General features: G+C 40.0%; 1 protein-coding gene across 1 annotated transcript; it reads left to right on the top strand.

The window, feature by feature from the left end:
* The first annotated feature begins 35 nt into the window (after positions 1 to 35).
* Positions 36 to 15,115, top strand: LOC125651409 (DNA-directed RNA polymerase III subunit RPC6-like). The gene is made up of 9 exons (XM_048879979.2): positions 36 to 305; positions 2,967 to 3,084; positions 10,907 to 10,974; positions 11,362 to 11,429; positions 11,512 to 11,624; positions 11,847 to 11,990; positions 13,019 to 13,126; positions 13,858 to 14,043; positions 14,962 to 15,115. The coding sequence occupies exons 1-9, from the start codon at positions 250 to 252 to the stop codon at positions 15,037 to 15,039; spliced, it is 939 nt and encodes a 312-aa protein (XP_048735936.1). The 5' UTR covers positions 36 to 249; the 3' UTR covers positions 15,040 to 15,115.
* Positions 15,116 to 16,320: the final 1,205 nt, after the last annotated feature.

Here is a 16,320-nt window from a genome sequence, read left to right as displayed (position 1 = left end):
AAATCGAAATTGAAATTCCGATCCCGATCAGTATTCTTCGAGTTCCAAAATTTTATCCCACAAAAAATTTCAGTTTTATCACCATAATCTTAAATCGTCGTGTAAGCAATTTATGTTATTATATCATCAAAACACTTCATATCCCTTCTTGAAGAATCATCAGTTTTACTATTTACTAAACTTCCGGTTGAAATGAAAGTAGCATGCATGGATGATGAAAGTTGTTTGTAACTATTTATTCTGATCGTAATGGCAACTGCTGCAGTTAAAGAAGAACCTCTTGAAGAGGTCGACTTCGAGACAAGGTTTTCTTTCAGTTTAAACTACAAGCACTAGTTAAAAAGATATTTATTTTGTGAAAGTATAATCCAGAGCTCCGAGTTCTGTACAGTATGAAATATTCAGCAAATAATGCATGAAGTATCATTGATGTAGTAACAATTTATCTCACACTATAATTCATTTTGCTATCAATGTTTAACGGCACAAAATCAATTTCTCTTATTTTAATTGACAATACTTTTTTCAAGAAAATGCAATATTTGGAATCTGATAGCTAGTCCAGAATCAAGGAATTACACATTCTTCAGTTGTTTGAATCTGATAATAATTAGCTGCAATAATGTAGCCCTATCCGATTTTTTATTTTATTCTAATATAGCCCTATCCAATTTTTTTTTATTCTGACGTTTTCGGGATAGGGCTACAATTCCATAGGATCCAGTCATGAGTGTTCGAAATTGGTTTAAAACTTTAAATAGTATAGACCACAGGTCTATGCCAAAACAAGATGACATAGACCTCATCGAATTGGCATAGATTACAACATTGAGAAGAAATGGCACAAATTTAAAACATTGTAAAGCATATTTTCTTTCCATTTCCATAAAAATGTTCTTCTCTCCTCATAACGTTTATCTGCATGCAGACGTCAACTTTTGGGATAACTCTATTGCTTTAAACTTAAAAAATCGGCATAGACAATTTGGTCTATCCCAATTACAATTGGCATAGACCGGTGTCATTTGAAATAGACTCAGTCTATGGTTAATTTCGAACACTGAGGATCTCCATAATTAATGGTGCAAAACAATTTTATGAATAACCGATAATAAGCTCCTTGTATTAGTCCCAAATGTTGTTTAACACCAAAAGAAGTATGGTACCAACTTTGTACTTGGACATGTCTAATAAAGATGTTTTTCATTAAACATCAAGTACAGCATTCAAAATTCTTCGTCTGCTCCGCTATGCTTGTTATCGCGAGATCTCGTAGGTGGATCTACTGAAAAACCTTAAATATTGACAATCTGCGTGAAAATTAGTTACTCGAACCCCAACAAAGAAAGGACAATTATATGGTTGCAGAAAGAATTTACACTCTGCTGTTCCCTTTTTAACTGGATATCAAATCTAAACCTTTTCAATACCGACAAAATAGCTTTCCCCTCCGTACTTGTCCATTGATGTAAATACTACCTTATATGGCATATGCAAATAACTTCACAATCAGAAGTTTAAACTTCAGTACATCAAACATGGCTTACAAATATGAATCGAGAAGTTGGAGAATACATCGAAATTGTTGAAAACGGTAGAATTAAGAGCCTCATAAATCGTAAGTTGCAGGTTGTAAATTTATATATTGACTAAGAAACATAGAATATCATTTCATTTACATAAAGAAAGTCAGCAAATGTTTAGAATGATCGAAAATGTTGCGAGAGTGAATCACTCCCGCATTTGCACCATTACAGAGATCCTAAGGAGTTGCAGCCCTCCCCCCCCCCCAAAAAAAAATTTAGAGAGGGCTACATTATTGCTGCTAGATAATGATATGCATTATAGTATTGGTATGTATTAAACTAATAGATGAAAATTAAGAACTTGCATATTTTGAGCAGTAAACATGCTGCTGAAAGAATTGTTAATTTGTTGTATATTTCTCTCCTGTTGTAGCGGTTTGGGAAATGGTCTGTAGAATACACAACAGAGCTAGCTCTTCTGTGACACGAATGTTTGATATATTTTTTCTTGAAGGCTTGCATAGGTACAGAGGCTGAATGTATACATGCATTGTAGACTAGGAATTGGTATTTTAGGAATACCATGAATGTATATATCAATATATGATCCTATTGTACCTGTCCATCCATCTATCACACTTTCTTCTTTCTTAAACTCCTCTTTTATTTTAAGCAGTAATCTTTTGGAATATGATAGGTGGTGTCCTGTAGATGTGCAATAAGGTTTTGGAATTTCCAATTTTACCCTGGGAGCCAAAGGGGTAAAAAAAAAATGATTTTTTTGTTTGAAAAAGGAAAAAAAAGGTTCACAGAACTCCACATACATTTTATGCAATAGCCAGGGCCAAATGGGGGTCGAAAAACATTTTTCTGTATAAAAACCTTGTTTCCAGAACTCCTCTAACGTTTTATGCAGTAGCCAAATCATCTTATGGGAGATGATTGATGGTGTCCTTATGTGCTATAAGTATTCAGAATTTTATTTTTCACATTGAGGGGCAAATGGAATGGAAAAACTACGAACAAAAACCTGGTCAAAAAATGATGGGGGATTGGATGACCCAGGGACACTTGCTTATCAGAATACTCAATGCATTTTGATATATGCAGCAGGAATATATATGATTTAGGGGTCACAACCTCAATTTTTAAAATATTTGTCAACAATTATGAAATAGGTTTTGGATGACACCAGGGCACTTGCCCAACAGAATACTCAATGCATTTGACATATGCAGCAAAAAATATATGGTATAGGGTATGTTATATGGTAACTATTGTGGCATCCTTGTTAGTTACACAAGTACGGCAGAGTATATGTAAAGGCAAACACTTGCATGCAGGTATTACGGTCTTACGGCAGCATTTAGTTATATTAGATGGTTTTTTAAAACAATAATTATTCACTATCAAGCATATTGTAATCTATTCTCATGACAGGTTTATCATGCTATGTCAGGCCTCCCCAGAAGGGATCACAGACAGCATCATTCAGAAAGAGCTGCCCCAGTGCGATACTAAACAGAGGATGACCATTGTCAACAGGCTTCTTTCTATGGTGAGTCAACACTCACTTATCTGTAAGTTAATGCTTTAGTGTAACCAGAGCTGTATGGGATCAGTGTCCTAGCATTAGTGATGTGTGGGATCAGTGTCCTAGCATTAGTGATGTGTGGGATCAGTGTCCTAGCATTAGTGATGTGTGGGATCAGTGTTGTAGTGTTAGTGATGAATGGGATCAGTGTTCTAGTGTCAGTGATGAATGGGATCAGTGTTCTAGTGTCAGTGATGTGTGGGATCAGTGTTCTAGTGTCAGTGATGTGTGGAATCAGTGTTCTAGTGTCAGTGATGTGTGGGATCAGTGTTCTAGTGTTAGTGATGTGTGGAATCAGTGTTCTAGTGTTAGTGATGTGTGGAATCAGTGTTCTAGTGTGAGTGATGTGTTGGATCAGTGTTCTAGTGTCAGTGATGTGTGGGATCAGTGTTCTAGTGTCAGTGATGTGTGGGATCAGTGTCCTAGCATTAGTGATGTATGGGATCAGTGTCCTAGCATTAGTGATGTGTGGGATCAGTGTCCTAGCATTAGTGATGTGTGGGATCAGTGTTCTAGTGTCAGTGATGTGTGGGATCAGTGTTCTAGTGTTAGTGATGTGTGAGATCAGTGTTCTAGTGTTAGTGATGTGTGAGATCAGTGTTCTAGTGTTAGTGATGTGTGGGATCAGTGTTCTAGTGTGAGTGATGTGTGGGATCAGTGTTCTAGTGTGAGTGATGTGTGAGATCATTGTTCTAGTGTTAGTGATGTGTGAGATCAGTGTCCTAGCATTAGTGATGTGTGGGATCAGTGTTCTAGTGTTAGTGATGTGTGGGATCAGTGTTCTAGTGTTAGTGATGTGTGGAATCAGTGTTCTAGTGTCAGTGATGTGTGAGATCAGTGTCCTAGCATTAGTGATGTGTGGGATCAGTGTTCTAGTGTTAGTGATGTGTGGGATCAGTGTTCTAGTGTTAGTGATGTGTGGAATCAGTGTTCTAGTGTCAGTGATGTGTGGAATCAGTGTTCTAGTGTCAGTGATGTGTGGAATCAGTGTTCTAGTGTCAGTGATGTGTGGGATCAGTGTTCTAGTGTTAGTGATGTGTGGGATCAGTGTTCTAGTGTCAGTGATGTGTGGGATCAGTGTTCTAGTGTCAGTGATGTGTGGGATCATTGTTCTAGTGTTAGTGATGTGTGGGATCAGTGTTCTAGTGTTAGTGATGTGTGGGATCAGTGTCCTAGCATTAGTGATGTGTGGGATCAGTGTTCTAGTGTCAGTGATGTGTGGGATCATTGTTCTAGTGTTAGTGATGTGTGGGATCAGTGTTCTAGTGTTAGTGATGTGTGGGATCAGTGTCCTAGCATTAGTGATGTGTGGGATCAGTGTTCTAGTGTTAGTGATGTGTGGAATCAGTGTTCTAGTGTCAGTGATGTGTGGAATCAGTGTTCTAGTGTCAGTGATGTGTGGAATCAGTGTTCTAGTGTCAGTGATGTGTGGGATCAGTGTTCTAGTGTTAGTGATGTGTGGGATCAGTGTCCTAGCATTAGTGATGTGTGGGATCAGTGTTCTAGTGTCAGTGATGTGTGGGATCAGTGTTCTAGTGTTAGTGATGTGTGGGATCAGTGTTCTAGTGTTAGTGATGTGTGGGATCAGTGTCCTAGCATTAGTGATGTGTGGGATCAGTGTTCTAGTGTTAGTGATGTGTGGAATCAGTGTTCTAGTGTCAGTGATGTGTGGAATCAGTGTTCTAGTGTCAGTGATGTGTGGGATCAGTGTTCTAGTGTTAGTGATGTGTGGAATCAGTGTTCTAGTGTCAGTGATGTGTGGGATCAGTGTTCTAGTGTCAGTGATGTGTGGGATCAGTGTCCTAGCATTAGTGATGTATGGGATCAGTGTTCTAGTGTTAGTGATGTGTGGGATCAGTGTTCTAATGTCCTTGATGTGTGGGATCAGTGTTCTAGTGTTAGTGATGTGTGGGATCAGTGTTCTAGTGTCAGTGATGTGTGGGATCAGTGTTCTAGTGTCAGTGATGTGTGGGATCAGTGTTCTAGTGTCAGTGATGTGTGGGATCAGTGTTGTAGTGTTAGTGATGAGTGGGATCAGTGTTCTAGTGTTAGTGATGTGTGGGATCAGTGTTGTAGTGTTAGTGATGTGTGGGATCAGTGTTGTACTGTTAGTGATGTGTGGGATCAGTGTTCTAGTGTCAGTGATGTGTGGGATCAGTGTTCTAGTGTCAGTGATGTGTGGGATCAGTGTTCTAGTGTCAGTGATGTGTGGGATCAGTGTTGTAGTGTTAGTGATGAGTGGGATCAGTGTTCTAGTGTTAGTGATGTGTGGGATCAGTGTTGTAGTGTTAGTGATGTGTGGGATCAGTGTTGTACTGTTAGTGATGTGTGGGATCAGTGTTCTAGTGTCAGTGATGTGTGGGATCAGTGTTCTAGTGTTAGTGATGAGTGGGATCAGTGTTCTAGTGTCAGTGATGTGTGGGATCAGTGTTCTAGTGTTAGTGATGAGTGGGATCAATGTTCTAGTGTCAGTGATGTGTGAGATCAGTGTTGTAGTGTCAGTGATGTGTGGGATCAGTGTTCTAGTGTTAGTGATGTGTGGGATCAGTGTTCTAGTGTCAGTGATGTGTGGAATCAGTGTTCTAGTGTCAGTGATGTGTGGGATCAGTGTTCTAGTGTTAGTGATGTGTGGGATCAGTGTTCTAGTGTCAGTGATGTGTGGGATCAGTGTTCTAGTGTCAGTGATGTGTGGGATCAGTGTTCTAATGTCAGTGATGTGTGAGATCAGTGTTGTAGTGTCAGTGATGTGTGGGATCAGTGTCCTAGTGTTAGTGATGTGTGGGATCAGTGTTCTAATGTCAGTGATGTGTGGGATCAATGTTCTAGTGTTAGTGATATGTGGGATCAGTGTTCTAGTGTCAGTGATGTGTGGGATCAGTGTTGTAGTGTTAGTGATGAGTGGGATCAGTGTTCTAGTGTGAGTGATGTGTGGGATCAGTGTTCTAGTGTTAGTGATGTGTGGGATCAGTGTTCTAGTGTCAGTGATGTGTGGGATCAGTGTTCTAGTGTTAGTGATGTGTGGGATCAGTGTTCTAATGTCAGTGATGTGTGAGATCAGTGTTGTAGTGTCAGTGATGTGTGGGATCAGTGTTCTAGTGTCAGTGATGTGTGGGATCAGTGTTCTAGTGTTAGTGATGAGTGGGATCAGTGTTCTAGTGTCAGTGATGTGTGGGATCAGTGTTCTAGTGTTAGTGATGAGTGGGATCAGTGTTCTAGTGTCTGATGTGTGGGGTCAGTGTTCTAGTGTCAGTAATGTGTGGGATCAGTGTTCTAATGTTGGTGATGTGTAGGATCAGTGTTCTAGTGTCAGTGATGTGTGGGATCAGTGTTCTAGTGTTAGTGATGTGTGGGATCAGTGTTCTAGTGTCAGTGATGTGTGGGATCAGTGTCCTAGTGTTAGTGATGTGTGGGATCAGTGTTCTAATGTTGGTGATGTGTAGGATCAGTGTTCTAATGTCAGTGATGTGTGAGATCAGTGTTCTAGTGTCAGTGATGTGTGGGATCAGTGTTCTAATGTCAGTGATGTGTGAGATCAGTGTTGTAGTGTCAGTGATGTGTGGGATCAGTGTCCTAGTGTTAGTGATGTGTGGGATCAGTGTTCTAATGTCAGTGATGTGTGGGATCAATGTTCTAGTGTTAGTGATATGTGGGATCAGTGTTCTAGTGTCAGTGATGTGTGGGATCAGTGTTGTAGTGTTAGTGATGAGTGGGATCAGTGTTCTAGTGTGAGTGATGTGTGGGATCAGTGTTCTAGTGTTAGTGATGTGTGGGATCAGTGTTCTAGTGTCAGTGATGTGTGGGATCAGTGTTCTAGTGTTAGTGATGTGTGGGATCAGTGTTCTAATGTCAGTGATGTGTGAGATCAGTGTTGTAGTGTCAGTGATGTGTGGGATCAGTGTTCTAGTGTCAGTGATGTGTGGGATCAGTGTTCTAGTGTTAGTGATGAGTGGGATCAGTGTTCTAGTGTCAGTGATGTGTGGGATCAGTGTTCTAGTGTTAGTGATGAGTGGGATCAGTGTTCTAGTGTCTGATGTGTGGGGTCAGTGTTCTAGTGTCAGTAATGTGTGGGATCAGTGTTCTAATGTTGGTGATGTGTAGGATCAGTGTTCTAGTGTCAGTGATGTGTGGGATCAGTGTTCTAGTGTTAGTGATGTGTGGGATCAGTGTTCTAGTGTCAGTGATGTGTGGGATCAGTGTCCTAGTGTTAGTGATGTGTGGGATCAGTGTTCTAATGTTGGTGATGTGTAGGATCAGTGTTCTAATGTCAGTGATGTGTGAGATCAGTGTTCTAGTGTCAGTGATGTGTGGGATCAGTGTTCTAATGTCAGTGATGTGTGAGATCAGTGTTGTAGTGTCAGTGATGTGTGGGATCAGTGTCCTAGTGTTAGTGATGTGTGGGATCAGTGTTCTAATGTCAGTGATGTGTGGGATCAATGTTCTAGTGTTAGTGATATGTGGGATCAGTGTTCTAGTGTCAGTGATGTGTGGGATCAGTGTTGTAGTGTTAGTGATGAGTGGGATCAGTGTTCTAGTGTGAGTGATGTGTGGGATCAGTGTTCTAGTGTTAGTGATGTGTGGGATCAGTGTTCTAGTGTCAGTGATGTGTGGGATCAGTGTTCTAGTGTTAGTGATGTGTGGGATCAGTGTTCTAATGTCAGTGATGTGTGAGATCAGTGTTGTAGTGTCAGTGATGTGTGGGATCAGTGTTCTAGTGTCAGTGATGTGTGGGATCAGTGTTCTAGTGTTAGTGATGAGTGGGATCAGTGTTCTAGTGTCAGTGATGTGTGGGATCAGTGTTCTAGTGTTAGTGATGAGTGGGATCAGTGTTCTAGTGTCTGATGTGTGGGGTCAGTGTTCTAGTGTCAGTAATGTGTGGGATCAGTGTTCTAATGTTGGTGATGTGTAGGATCAGTGTTCTAGTGTCAGTGATGTGTGGGATCAGTGTTCTAGTGTTAGTGATGTGTGGGATCAGTGTTCTAGTGTCAGTGATGTGTGGGATCAGTGTCCTAGTGTTAGTGATGTGTGGGATCAGTGTTCTAATGTTGGTGATGTGTGGGATCAGTGTTCTAGTGTTAGTGATGAGTGGGATCAATTTCTAGTGTCAGTGATGTGTGGGGTCAGTGTTCTAGTGTCAGTAATGTGTGGGATCAGTGTTCTAATGTTGGTGATGTGTAGGATCAGTGTTCTAGTGTCAGTGATGAGTGGGATCAGTGTTCCAGTGTTAGTGATGTGTGGGATCAGTGTTCTAGTGTTAGTGATGAGTGGGATCAATTTCTAGTGTCAGTGATGTGTGGGGTCAGTGTTCTAGTGTCAGTAATGTGTGGGATCAGTGTTCTAATGTTGGTGATGTGTAGGATCAATGTTCTAGTGTCAGTGGTGTGTGGGATCAGTGTTCTAGTGTCAGTGATGTGTGGGATCATTGTTCTAGTGTTAGTGATCTGTGGGATCAGTGTCTTAGTGTTAGTGATGTGTGGGATCAGTGTTCTAATGTCAGTGATGTGTGGGATCAGTGTTCTAGTGTTAGTGATGTGTGGGATCAGTGTCCTAGCATTAGTGATGTGTGGGATCAGTGTTCTAGTGTTAGTGATGAGTGGGATCAATTTCTAGTGTCAGTGATGTGTGGGGTCAGTGTTCTAGTGTCAGTAATGTGTGGGATCAGTGTTCTAATGTTGGTGATGTGTAGGATCAGTGTTCTAGTGTCAGTGGTGTGTGGGATCAGTGTTCTAGTGTCAGTGATGTGTGGGATCATTGTTCTAGTGTTAGTGATCTGTGGGATCAGTGTCTTAGTGTCAGTGATCTGTGGGATCAATGTTCTAGTGTTAGTGATATGTGGGATCAGTGTCTTAGTGTCAGTGATCTGTGGGATCAATGTTCTAGTGTTAGTGATATGTGGGATCAGTGTCTTAGTGTCAGTGATCTGTGGGATCAATGTTCTAGTGTTAGTGATGAGTGGGATCAGTGTTCTAGTGTTAGTGATGTGTGTAATCAGTGTTCTAGTGGTAGTGATGTGTAGGATCAGTGTTTTAGTGTCAGTGATGTGGGGATCAGTGTTCTAGTGTTAGTGATGTGTGGAATCAGTGTCCTAGCATTAGTGATGTGTGGGATCAGTGTCCTAGTGTTAGTGATGAGTGGGATCAATTTCTAGTGTCAGTGATGTGTGGGGTCAGTGTTCTAGTGTCAGTAATGTGTGGGATCAGTGTTCTAATGTTGGTGATGTGTAGGATCAGTGTTCTAGTGTCAGTGATGTGTGGGATCATTGTTCTGGTGTTAGTGATCTGTGGGATCAGTGTCTTAGTGTCAGTGATCTGTGGGATCAATGTTCTAGTGTTAGTGATATGTGGGATCAGTGTCTTAGTGTCAGTGATCTGTGGGATCAATGTTCTAGTGTTAGTGATGAGTGGGATCAGTGTTCTAGTGTAAGTGATGTATGGGATCAGTGTTCTAGTGTCAGTGATGAGTGGGATCAGTGTTCTAGTGTCAGTGATGTGTGTAATCAGTGTTCTAGTGTGAGTGATGAGTGGGATCATTGTTCTAGTGTTAGTGATGTGTGAGATCAGTGTTCTAGTGTCAGTGATGTGTGGGATCAGTGTTCTAGTGTTAGTGATGTGTGGGATCATTGTTCTAGTGTTAGTGATGTGTGGAATCAGTGTTCTAGTGTCAGTGATGTATGGGATCAGTGTTCTAGTGTGAGTGATGTGTGGAATCAGTGTTCTAGTGTCAGTGATGTGTGGGATCAGTGTTCTAGTGTTAGTGATGTGTGGAATCAGTGTTCTAGTGTCAGTGATGTGTGAGATCTGTGTCCTAGTGTGAGTGATGTGTGGGATCAGTTTCTAGTGTGAGTGATGTGTGGGATCAGTGTGCTAGTGTCAGTGATGTGTGGAATCAGTGTTCTAGTGTCAGTGATGAGTGGGATCAGTGTTCTAGTGTCAGTGATGACTGGGATCAGTGTTCTAGTGTGAGTGATGTGTGGGATCAGTGTTGTAGTGTTAGTGATGAGTGGGATTAGTGTTCTAGTGTTAGTGATGTGTGAGATCAGTGTTCTAGTGTCAGTGATGAGTGGGATCAGTGTTCTAGTGTCAGTGATGAGTGGGATCAGTGTTCTAGTGTGAGTGATGTGTGAGATCAGTGTTCTAGTGTCAGTGATGTGTGGAATCAGTGTTCTAGTGTCAGTGATGTATGGGATCAGTGTTCTAGTGTCAGTGATGAGTGGGATCAGTTTCTAGTGTCAGTGATGTGTGGGATCAGTGTTCTAGTGTCAGTGATGTGTGGAATCAGTGTTCTAGTGTTAGTGATGTGTGGAATCAGTGTTCTAGTGTTAGTGATGAGTGGGATCAGTGTTCTAGTGTGAGTGATGAGTGGGATCAGTGTTCTAGTGTTAGTGATGTGTGAGATCAGTGTTCTAGTGTTATTGATGTGTGAGATCAGTGTTCTAGTGTTAGTGATGTGTGGGATCAGTGTTCTAGTGTCAGTGATGTGTGGGATCAGTGTTCTAGTGTTAGTGATGTGTGGGATCAGTGTTCTAGTGTTAGTGATGTGTGGGATCAGTGTTCTAGTGTTAGTGATGTGTGAGATCAGTGTTCTAGTGTTAGTGATTTGTGGGATCAGTGTTGTAGTGTTAGTGATGTGTGGGATCAGTGTTCTAGTGTGAGTGATGAGTGGGATTAGTGTTCTAGTGTCAGTGATGTGTGGGATCAGTGTTCTAGTGTCAAGGATCATTGTATTATATCATATATGATTAATATAAATCTCATTCTTTTAAAACATTTATTGATCATTTCAATTTCAGGGGAAAATAGACCTCTTAAAGAGTGGAAACAAACTGTTGTATAGGTTAAAGGACCCCGACACTGCTGCGTAAGTATATCGCTTTTTTTTTTTTTAGAAAAAGTGATGAATACTGTCCCTTGAGAATTACAAACACACACATATATAAATTAATACAAATATTCCCAGGAAAATTCATCCACAGAAGTTGAAGGAAGGGGGAAAGATGTGGTGGCCAATTTTCCATTACAATTTTACTTGATCATTACTTACAGAACAGACGATAGCTTAGTCTAGTTTATTTTGCTATTTTGCTTGTTCTGAATATGCCCCAGTTTGAATGAGATCCATTGAGTATTTGTCCTATTAAGACAGGTCTAGTTTATTTTGCTATTTTGCTTGTTCTGAATATGCCCCAGTTTGAATGAGATCCATTGAGTATTTGTCCTATTAAGACAGGTCTAGTTTATTTTGCAGCCAAGTAAAGGGAGGAGACAATCAGGAGAAACTGGTTTATCAGATTATTAAAGATGCTGGCAACAAAGGTTTGAGAGTTTTGTGTAGCGTTAACTGCGTACCATTAATTTGTTTGCTGTGAAGCAAATTGATGTGTATTTTTCTTTGCAGGCATCTGGATAAGAGATATAAGATTCAAGTGTAATCTGCTGTTAACACAGGTCAACAAGATTCTTAAAAACTTGGAAACCAAAAAACTGATTAAAGCAGTCAAATCAGTAGCCGTAAGTATAGTGTAGTATAGTGTATTTATATTTATGGAAATTAATATCACAAAATTTGCCATGTGTCAACTAGACCCAAAACCTAAATGTTTCCTTTCTGACATTGAATGCAAATTAAATTTTGTGTGTGAACTGGGAGTTAATGTTTTCCTTTCTGATGTTGAATGTGAATTAAATTTTTCGTGTGAACTGGGCGTTAATGTATTTCTTTCTGACATACAGGCTTCCAAGAAGAAGGTATATATGCTTTATAACCTAGAGCCGGACCGTTCTGTGACTGGTGGAGCCTGGTACAGTGACCAGGATTTTGAGTCCGAGTTTGTAGAAGTCTTGAACCAACAGTGTTTTAAATATCTGGAACAGAAGGTAATATGGTCTGAGAATGAATTAGGCACTGAGGCAAAGCAAATATATAGGGGGGAAAGGGTAAGCTTTTAGAGATATTGTTTGCTGAACAAAAGGTTGTGTCTTATGACAAGAGGCCCATGGGCCACATCGCTCACCTGAGTAACCTTGGCCATATCTAAAGATTTCCCCAATATATTCGCATGTTTAAAATTTGATCTCTATTGTGGCCCCAACCTACCCCCAGGGATCATGATTTTAATAAACTTGAATCTGCACTATGTCAGGAAGCTTTCATATAAATTTCAGCTCTTCTAGCCCAGTGGTTCTTGAGAAATTTAGATTTTTAAATGATCCCACCCTATATTTACATTTTTGTGATTATCTCCCCTTTGAAGGGGCATGGCCCTTCATTATTTTTGCCAAGTTTAGTTGAAATTGGCCAAGTGGTTCTGGAGAAGAAGTCAAAAATGTAAAAAGTTTATATACAGACAGATAAACGGACAACAGGCAATCAGAAAAGCTCACTTGAGCTTTCAGCTCAGGTGAGCTAAAAAATGTGTAATCAATTGATTAATGTAAATATACTGTGGAATTATGTGTATTCTGTTTGTGGAAACTCAACACAGCATGAATTTAAAACCTAAGTGAAACACAGTTTATATGATGTAATAATGTACAATAACCACAGCCTTCATCACTTCCCAATGTATTAACTATAAAATACCAACTATCTACAGTCATCAATGATTCCAGTGTTGATATAAGCATGCAGTGTTGTTTTATGTGTAGTACAACTGCCTTACTCTTTCTTGAAAAGTACAATATAATGACGGCATCGCTGCATGAGTACCAGGGGTGGATCCAGGAATTTTTGAAAGGGGGAGGGGGGTTCTATCATTTATTTTGGTTTTCACTTCTTTGTACTTTCAAGTATAATGGTGTACATTAATTGTATGTTTGTAATATGCATGCACATGTGTGTTTAGCAAGAGATGTTCTCCAATTCATTGAATTTTTGGGAAAGACCATATAAACTTACATTCTAGGCAGCAGCTGCCAGAAAATCTCAGACTGACCCTGTTGCTGAGAGGAATGCCTCCTTCACAGCGCTAGAAGATGTGTGGAAATATATATCTGAACTAGGCATCAGCAAGGTAGGTGTAGCGGTTAGCCGGGTTAGATCGCCGGTGACCAGATAGCTCAGTTGGTAGAGCACCTGACTAGAGATTCAATGGGCCCGGGTTTGAATCCCGGTCTGGTCTATTGCATTTTCTCCCTTCCTGTTACATTTGGTGCCGTAGACCAGCCCCTGGAACTAACAGGTGAAAATGCCTGCCAGGGGATTAAGATCCTGGGTTGATGTCTTCAAGTGCGTAGACATTTAAGGAGGGAGGAATGTAGCGGTCAGCCCAGTTCGATCACTTTTGGCCAGATAGCTCAGTTGGTAGAGCACCTGACTAGAGATTCAGGGGGCCCAGGTTCGAATCTCGATCTGGTCCGTTGCATTTTCTCCCTTCCTGTTACATTTTTAAAACAGTATCAGAAAACAAACAAAAAAAATTGTGAAAAATGCATATTTTGCTCAAGTGTTTGAATGAATTACCAATAAATCGACGTACATGTACATGAAATATGCATATTTGTATACTATGCCATTGCAAAGCAGCCATGTGGTAGCAGAAGCACTTGATGTGCCTTCCCCTGATATCATAATGGCATAGATCATGTATAATACATTTTATTGTAAATGGAATACTGGTAGTACAAGTGGGTTTTTTTGTATCAGGCATGAGAAGTGTTCCTGCTCCTCGGTACATCTTGTGTCCTACTGTAAGAGGATGATCTACTGCATGGTCTATTTACATATCAATTATGATACATGTAGGTACAATTATCTAAAGAAGACATAGAAACTATCCTGAACACACTAATATACGATGGGAAGGTGGAATGTTCCTTAGTGGCAAGTCAATCCACATCCAGCGGTGACGGTCACGTCAAGCTTTACCGATCAGTCAAACCACTGATCACAACCACAGGACTGATGATGATGCCTTGTGGAGCATGCCCAGTGAGTAACAAAGATAAATGTACTTAAATAAATCTTTTGATCTATGACAGACTGTTTGGATCCTTCCCATACAGACATGTACATGGGTGGCAGTTAGCCAGATTCAGTTGCTAAATTATTCAGTAATGCACCTGGCAAGAGATCCAGGGGGCCCAGGTTCAAATCCCAGTCTGCACCATTGTATTCTGCTGTATTGGGGGGGGGGGGGGGGGGGGGGCAGGTTCAAATCCCAGTTATATTTGATGCTGTAGACCCACCTCTTGACCTGACAGGTAGAAATGTCTGTTAGAAGATAAATGGATTATGAAATTGCAAGGCTGTAGATCTTCCAAGGATGGAGGAATGTGGTGGTCAGCCAAATTCATTCGCCATTTGTTCAGTAGGTAACCTAACTAGAAATTAAGACAGCCTGGTCTGATCTGTTCTATTGTCTCCTGTCCTGTTACACAAGTCAACATCGTTCATCAACTTCTAAATTGAGCCTTGTGTACTGTTCTGCACGATTCTTGTTTAACTCTGTACCTGGAGTTGTATTACGATGATTGACCTTTATTCAGGTGTTTGATCACGATTACGATTGACCTTTATTCATGTGTTTGATCACGATTATGATTGACCTTTATTCATGTGTTTGATCACGATTACGATGATTGACCTTTATTCAGGTGTTTGATCACGATTACGATTGACCTTTATTCATGTGTTTGATCACGATTATGATTGACCTTTATTCATGTGTTTGATCATGATTACGATGATTGACCTTTATTCAGGTGTTTGATCACGATTACGATTGACCTTTATTCATGTGTTTGATCACGATTATGATTGACCTTTATTCATGTGTTTGATCATGATTACAATGATTGACCTTTATTCAGGTGTTTGATCACGATTACTATGATTTCCCTTTTTCAGGTGTTTGATCAGTGTTACGAGGGAGGAGCAGTCTCTCCAACTACCTGTGTTTATATGAAAGAGTGGTTAGAAATTTAGCAAATCCTGTTGTTTGAGTTGTATTGTATACATGTTTTGTTTTGACAAAATTAAAGGTACTTTTAAACAAATGTCAGCAACCGCTTTCCTTTTGGATATGGAGCAACTTGAGCTGTCACAAAGTGTATAGTTTGTCACAGCTGATGGCAGAGAGTGGCACCTAGTCCTTGGGTTGATCAATGAAAATGTCGATATTACTTGTGTTGATCAATGGAAATGTCGACATTACTTGTGTTGATCAATGAAAATGTTGAGATTACTTGTATTGATCAATGAAAATGTCGATATTATCGTTTACTTCACTGTCAGATTTACAAAGTGCAATGTTCAAATACTATATACAGCGGTTTTCCCCCCTATAACATGCAACTTAGCTTTTGTGATTGAAATGTCCAGTGTCTGCCTGTAAACTTTTCAATTTTCAATTCTTCAATATCCACAGGTCTAATATTCAACCAAACTAGGTACAAAGCATCATTAGGTAAAGGGGATTCAACTTTGTTCAAATAATTCAAGGACCACATCCCCTTTCAAGGGAAATATTTAAACAGTAAAAATGGGGTGGGGCGTTTAAAAAATCTCAAAAACCACTGGGTCCAAAAAAACTAAGGTTACAAGTTCAAAGTATGATCGCCGGAATCAGTGCAGAACTACAAGAAGTGTTCAAAGTTCTACATAGAAATGGAAATATTTTGTTCTCAAAAACCACAAGGGTACAATAAGCCAAACTGCCACCAAAGATACATAGGAACACAGTATGGAAAATTCTTTTAAAATCTTATCAAGAACCGCAAAGGTACAATATTTCAATTTGAGATTCAAGTTTGTTTACAGCATTACCCATCAGGTCTTGGAAGGGCTGCAAGAAGTTTGAAATTTCATATACGAATTTATGAAACTACCAGGGACCAACGTCAAATGAAAGCAATACCAGCTGTAAATGATGGTACATATAGACTGACATCTTCACAATTCGAGGGTTATTGATTCGTTACCTTGCACAAACCCCTTGACATCAGTCACCATTCACACATGGGTTTGAGGAGGAGGATGCAAAACGCTGGACTTAAATCGGCCAATGATATTCCTTGCTTCAGATGCAAGTTTGGTTAAGAACATAAATAGACAGTAAAAAAATGGTGTCCATTGAAGAAAAGATAAGGGAAAAACATCTAAGTCTCTTAAGAGCTATCTGATTATGTTTGATAGGTGTTAATTGGTGCATACTTGGATAATGGAAAAATACCAGTTACAGCTTGTATTGCTTTAACATGCAAGCAT

The sequence above is a fragment of the Ostrea edulis genome, chromosome 5 (assembly GCF_947568905.1).
Source record: "Ostrea edulis chromosome 5, xbOstEdul1.1, whole genome shotgun sequence".
Taxonomy (NCBI): domain Eukaryota; kingdom Metazoa; phylum Mollusca; class Bivalvia; order Ostreida; family Ostreidae; genus Ostrea; species Ostrea edulis.
This window is presented reverse-complemented; position numbering and strand designations above follow the sequence as displayed.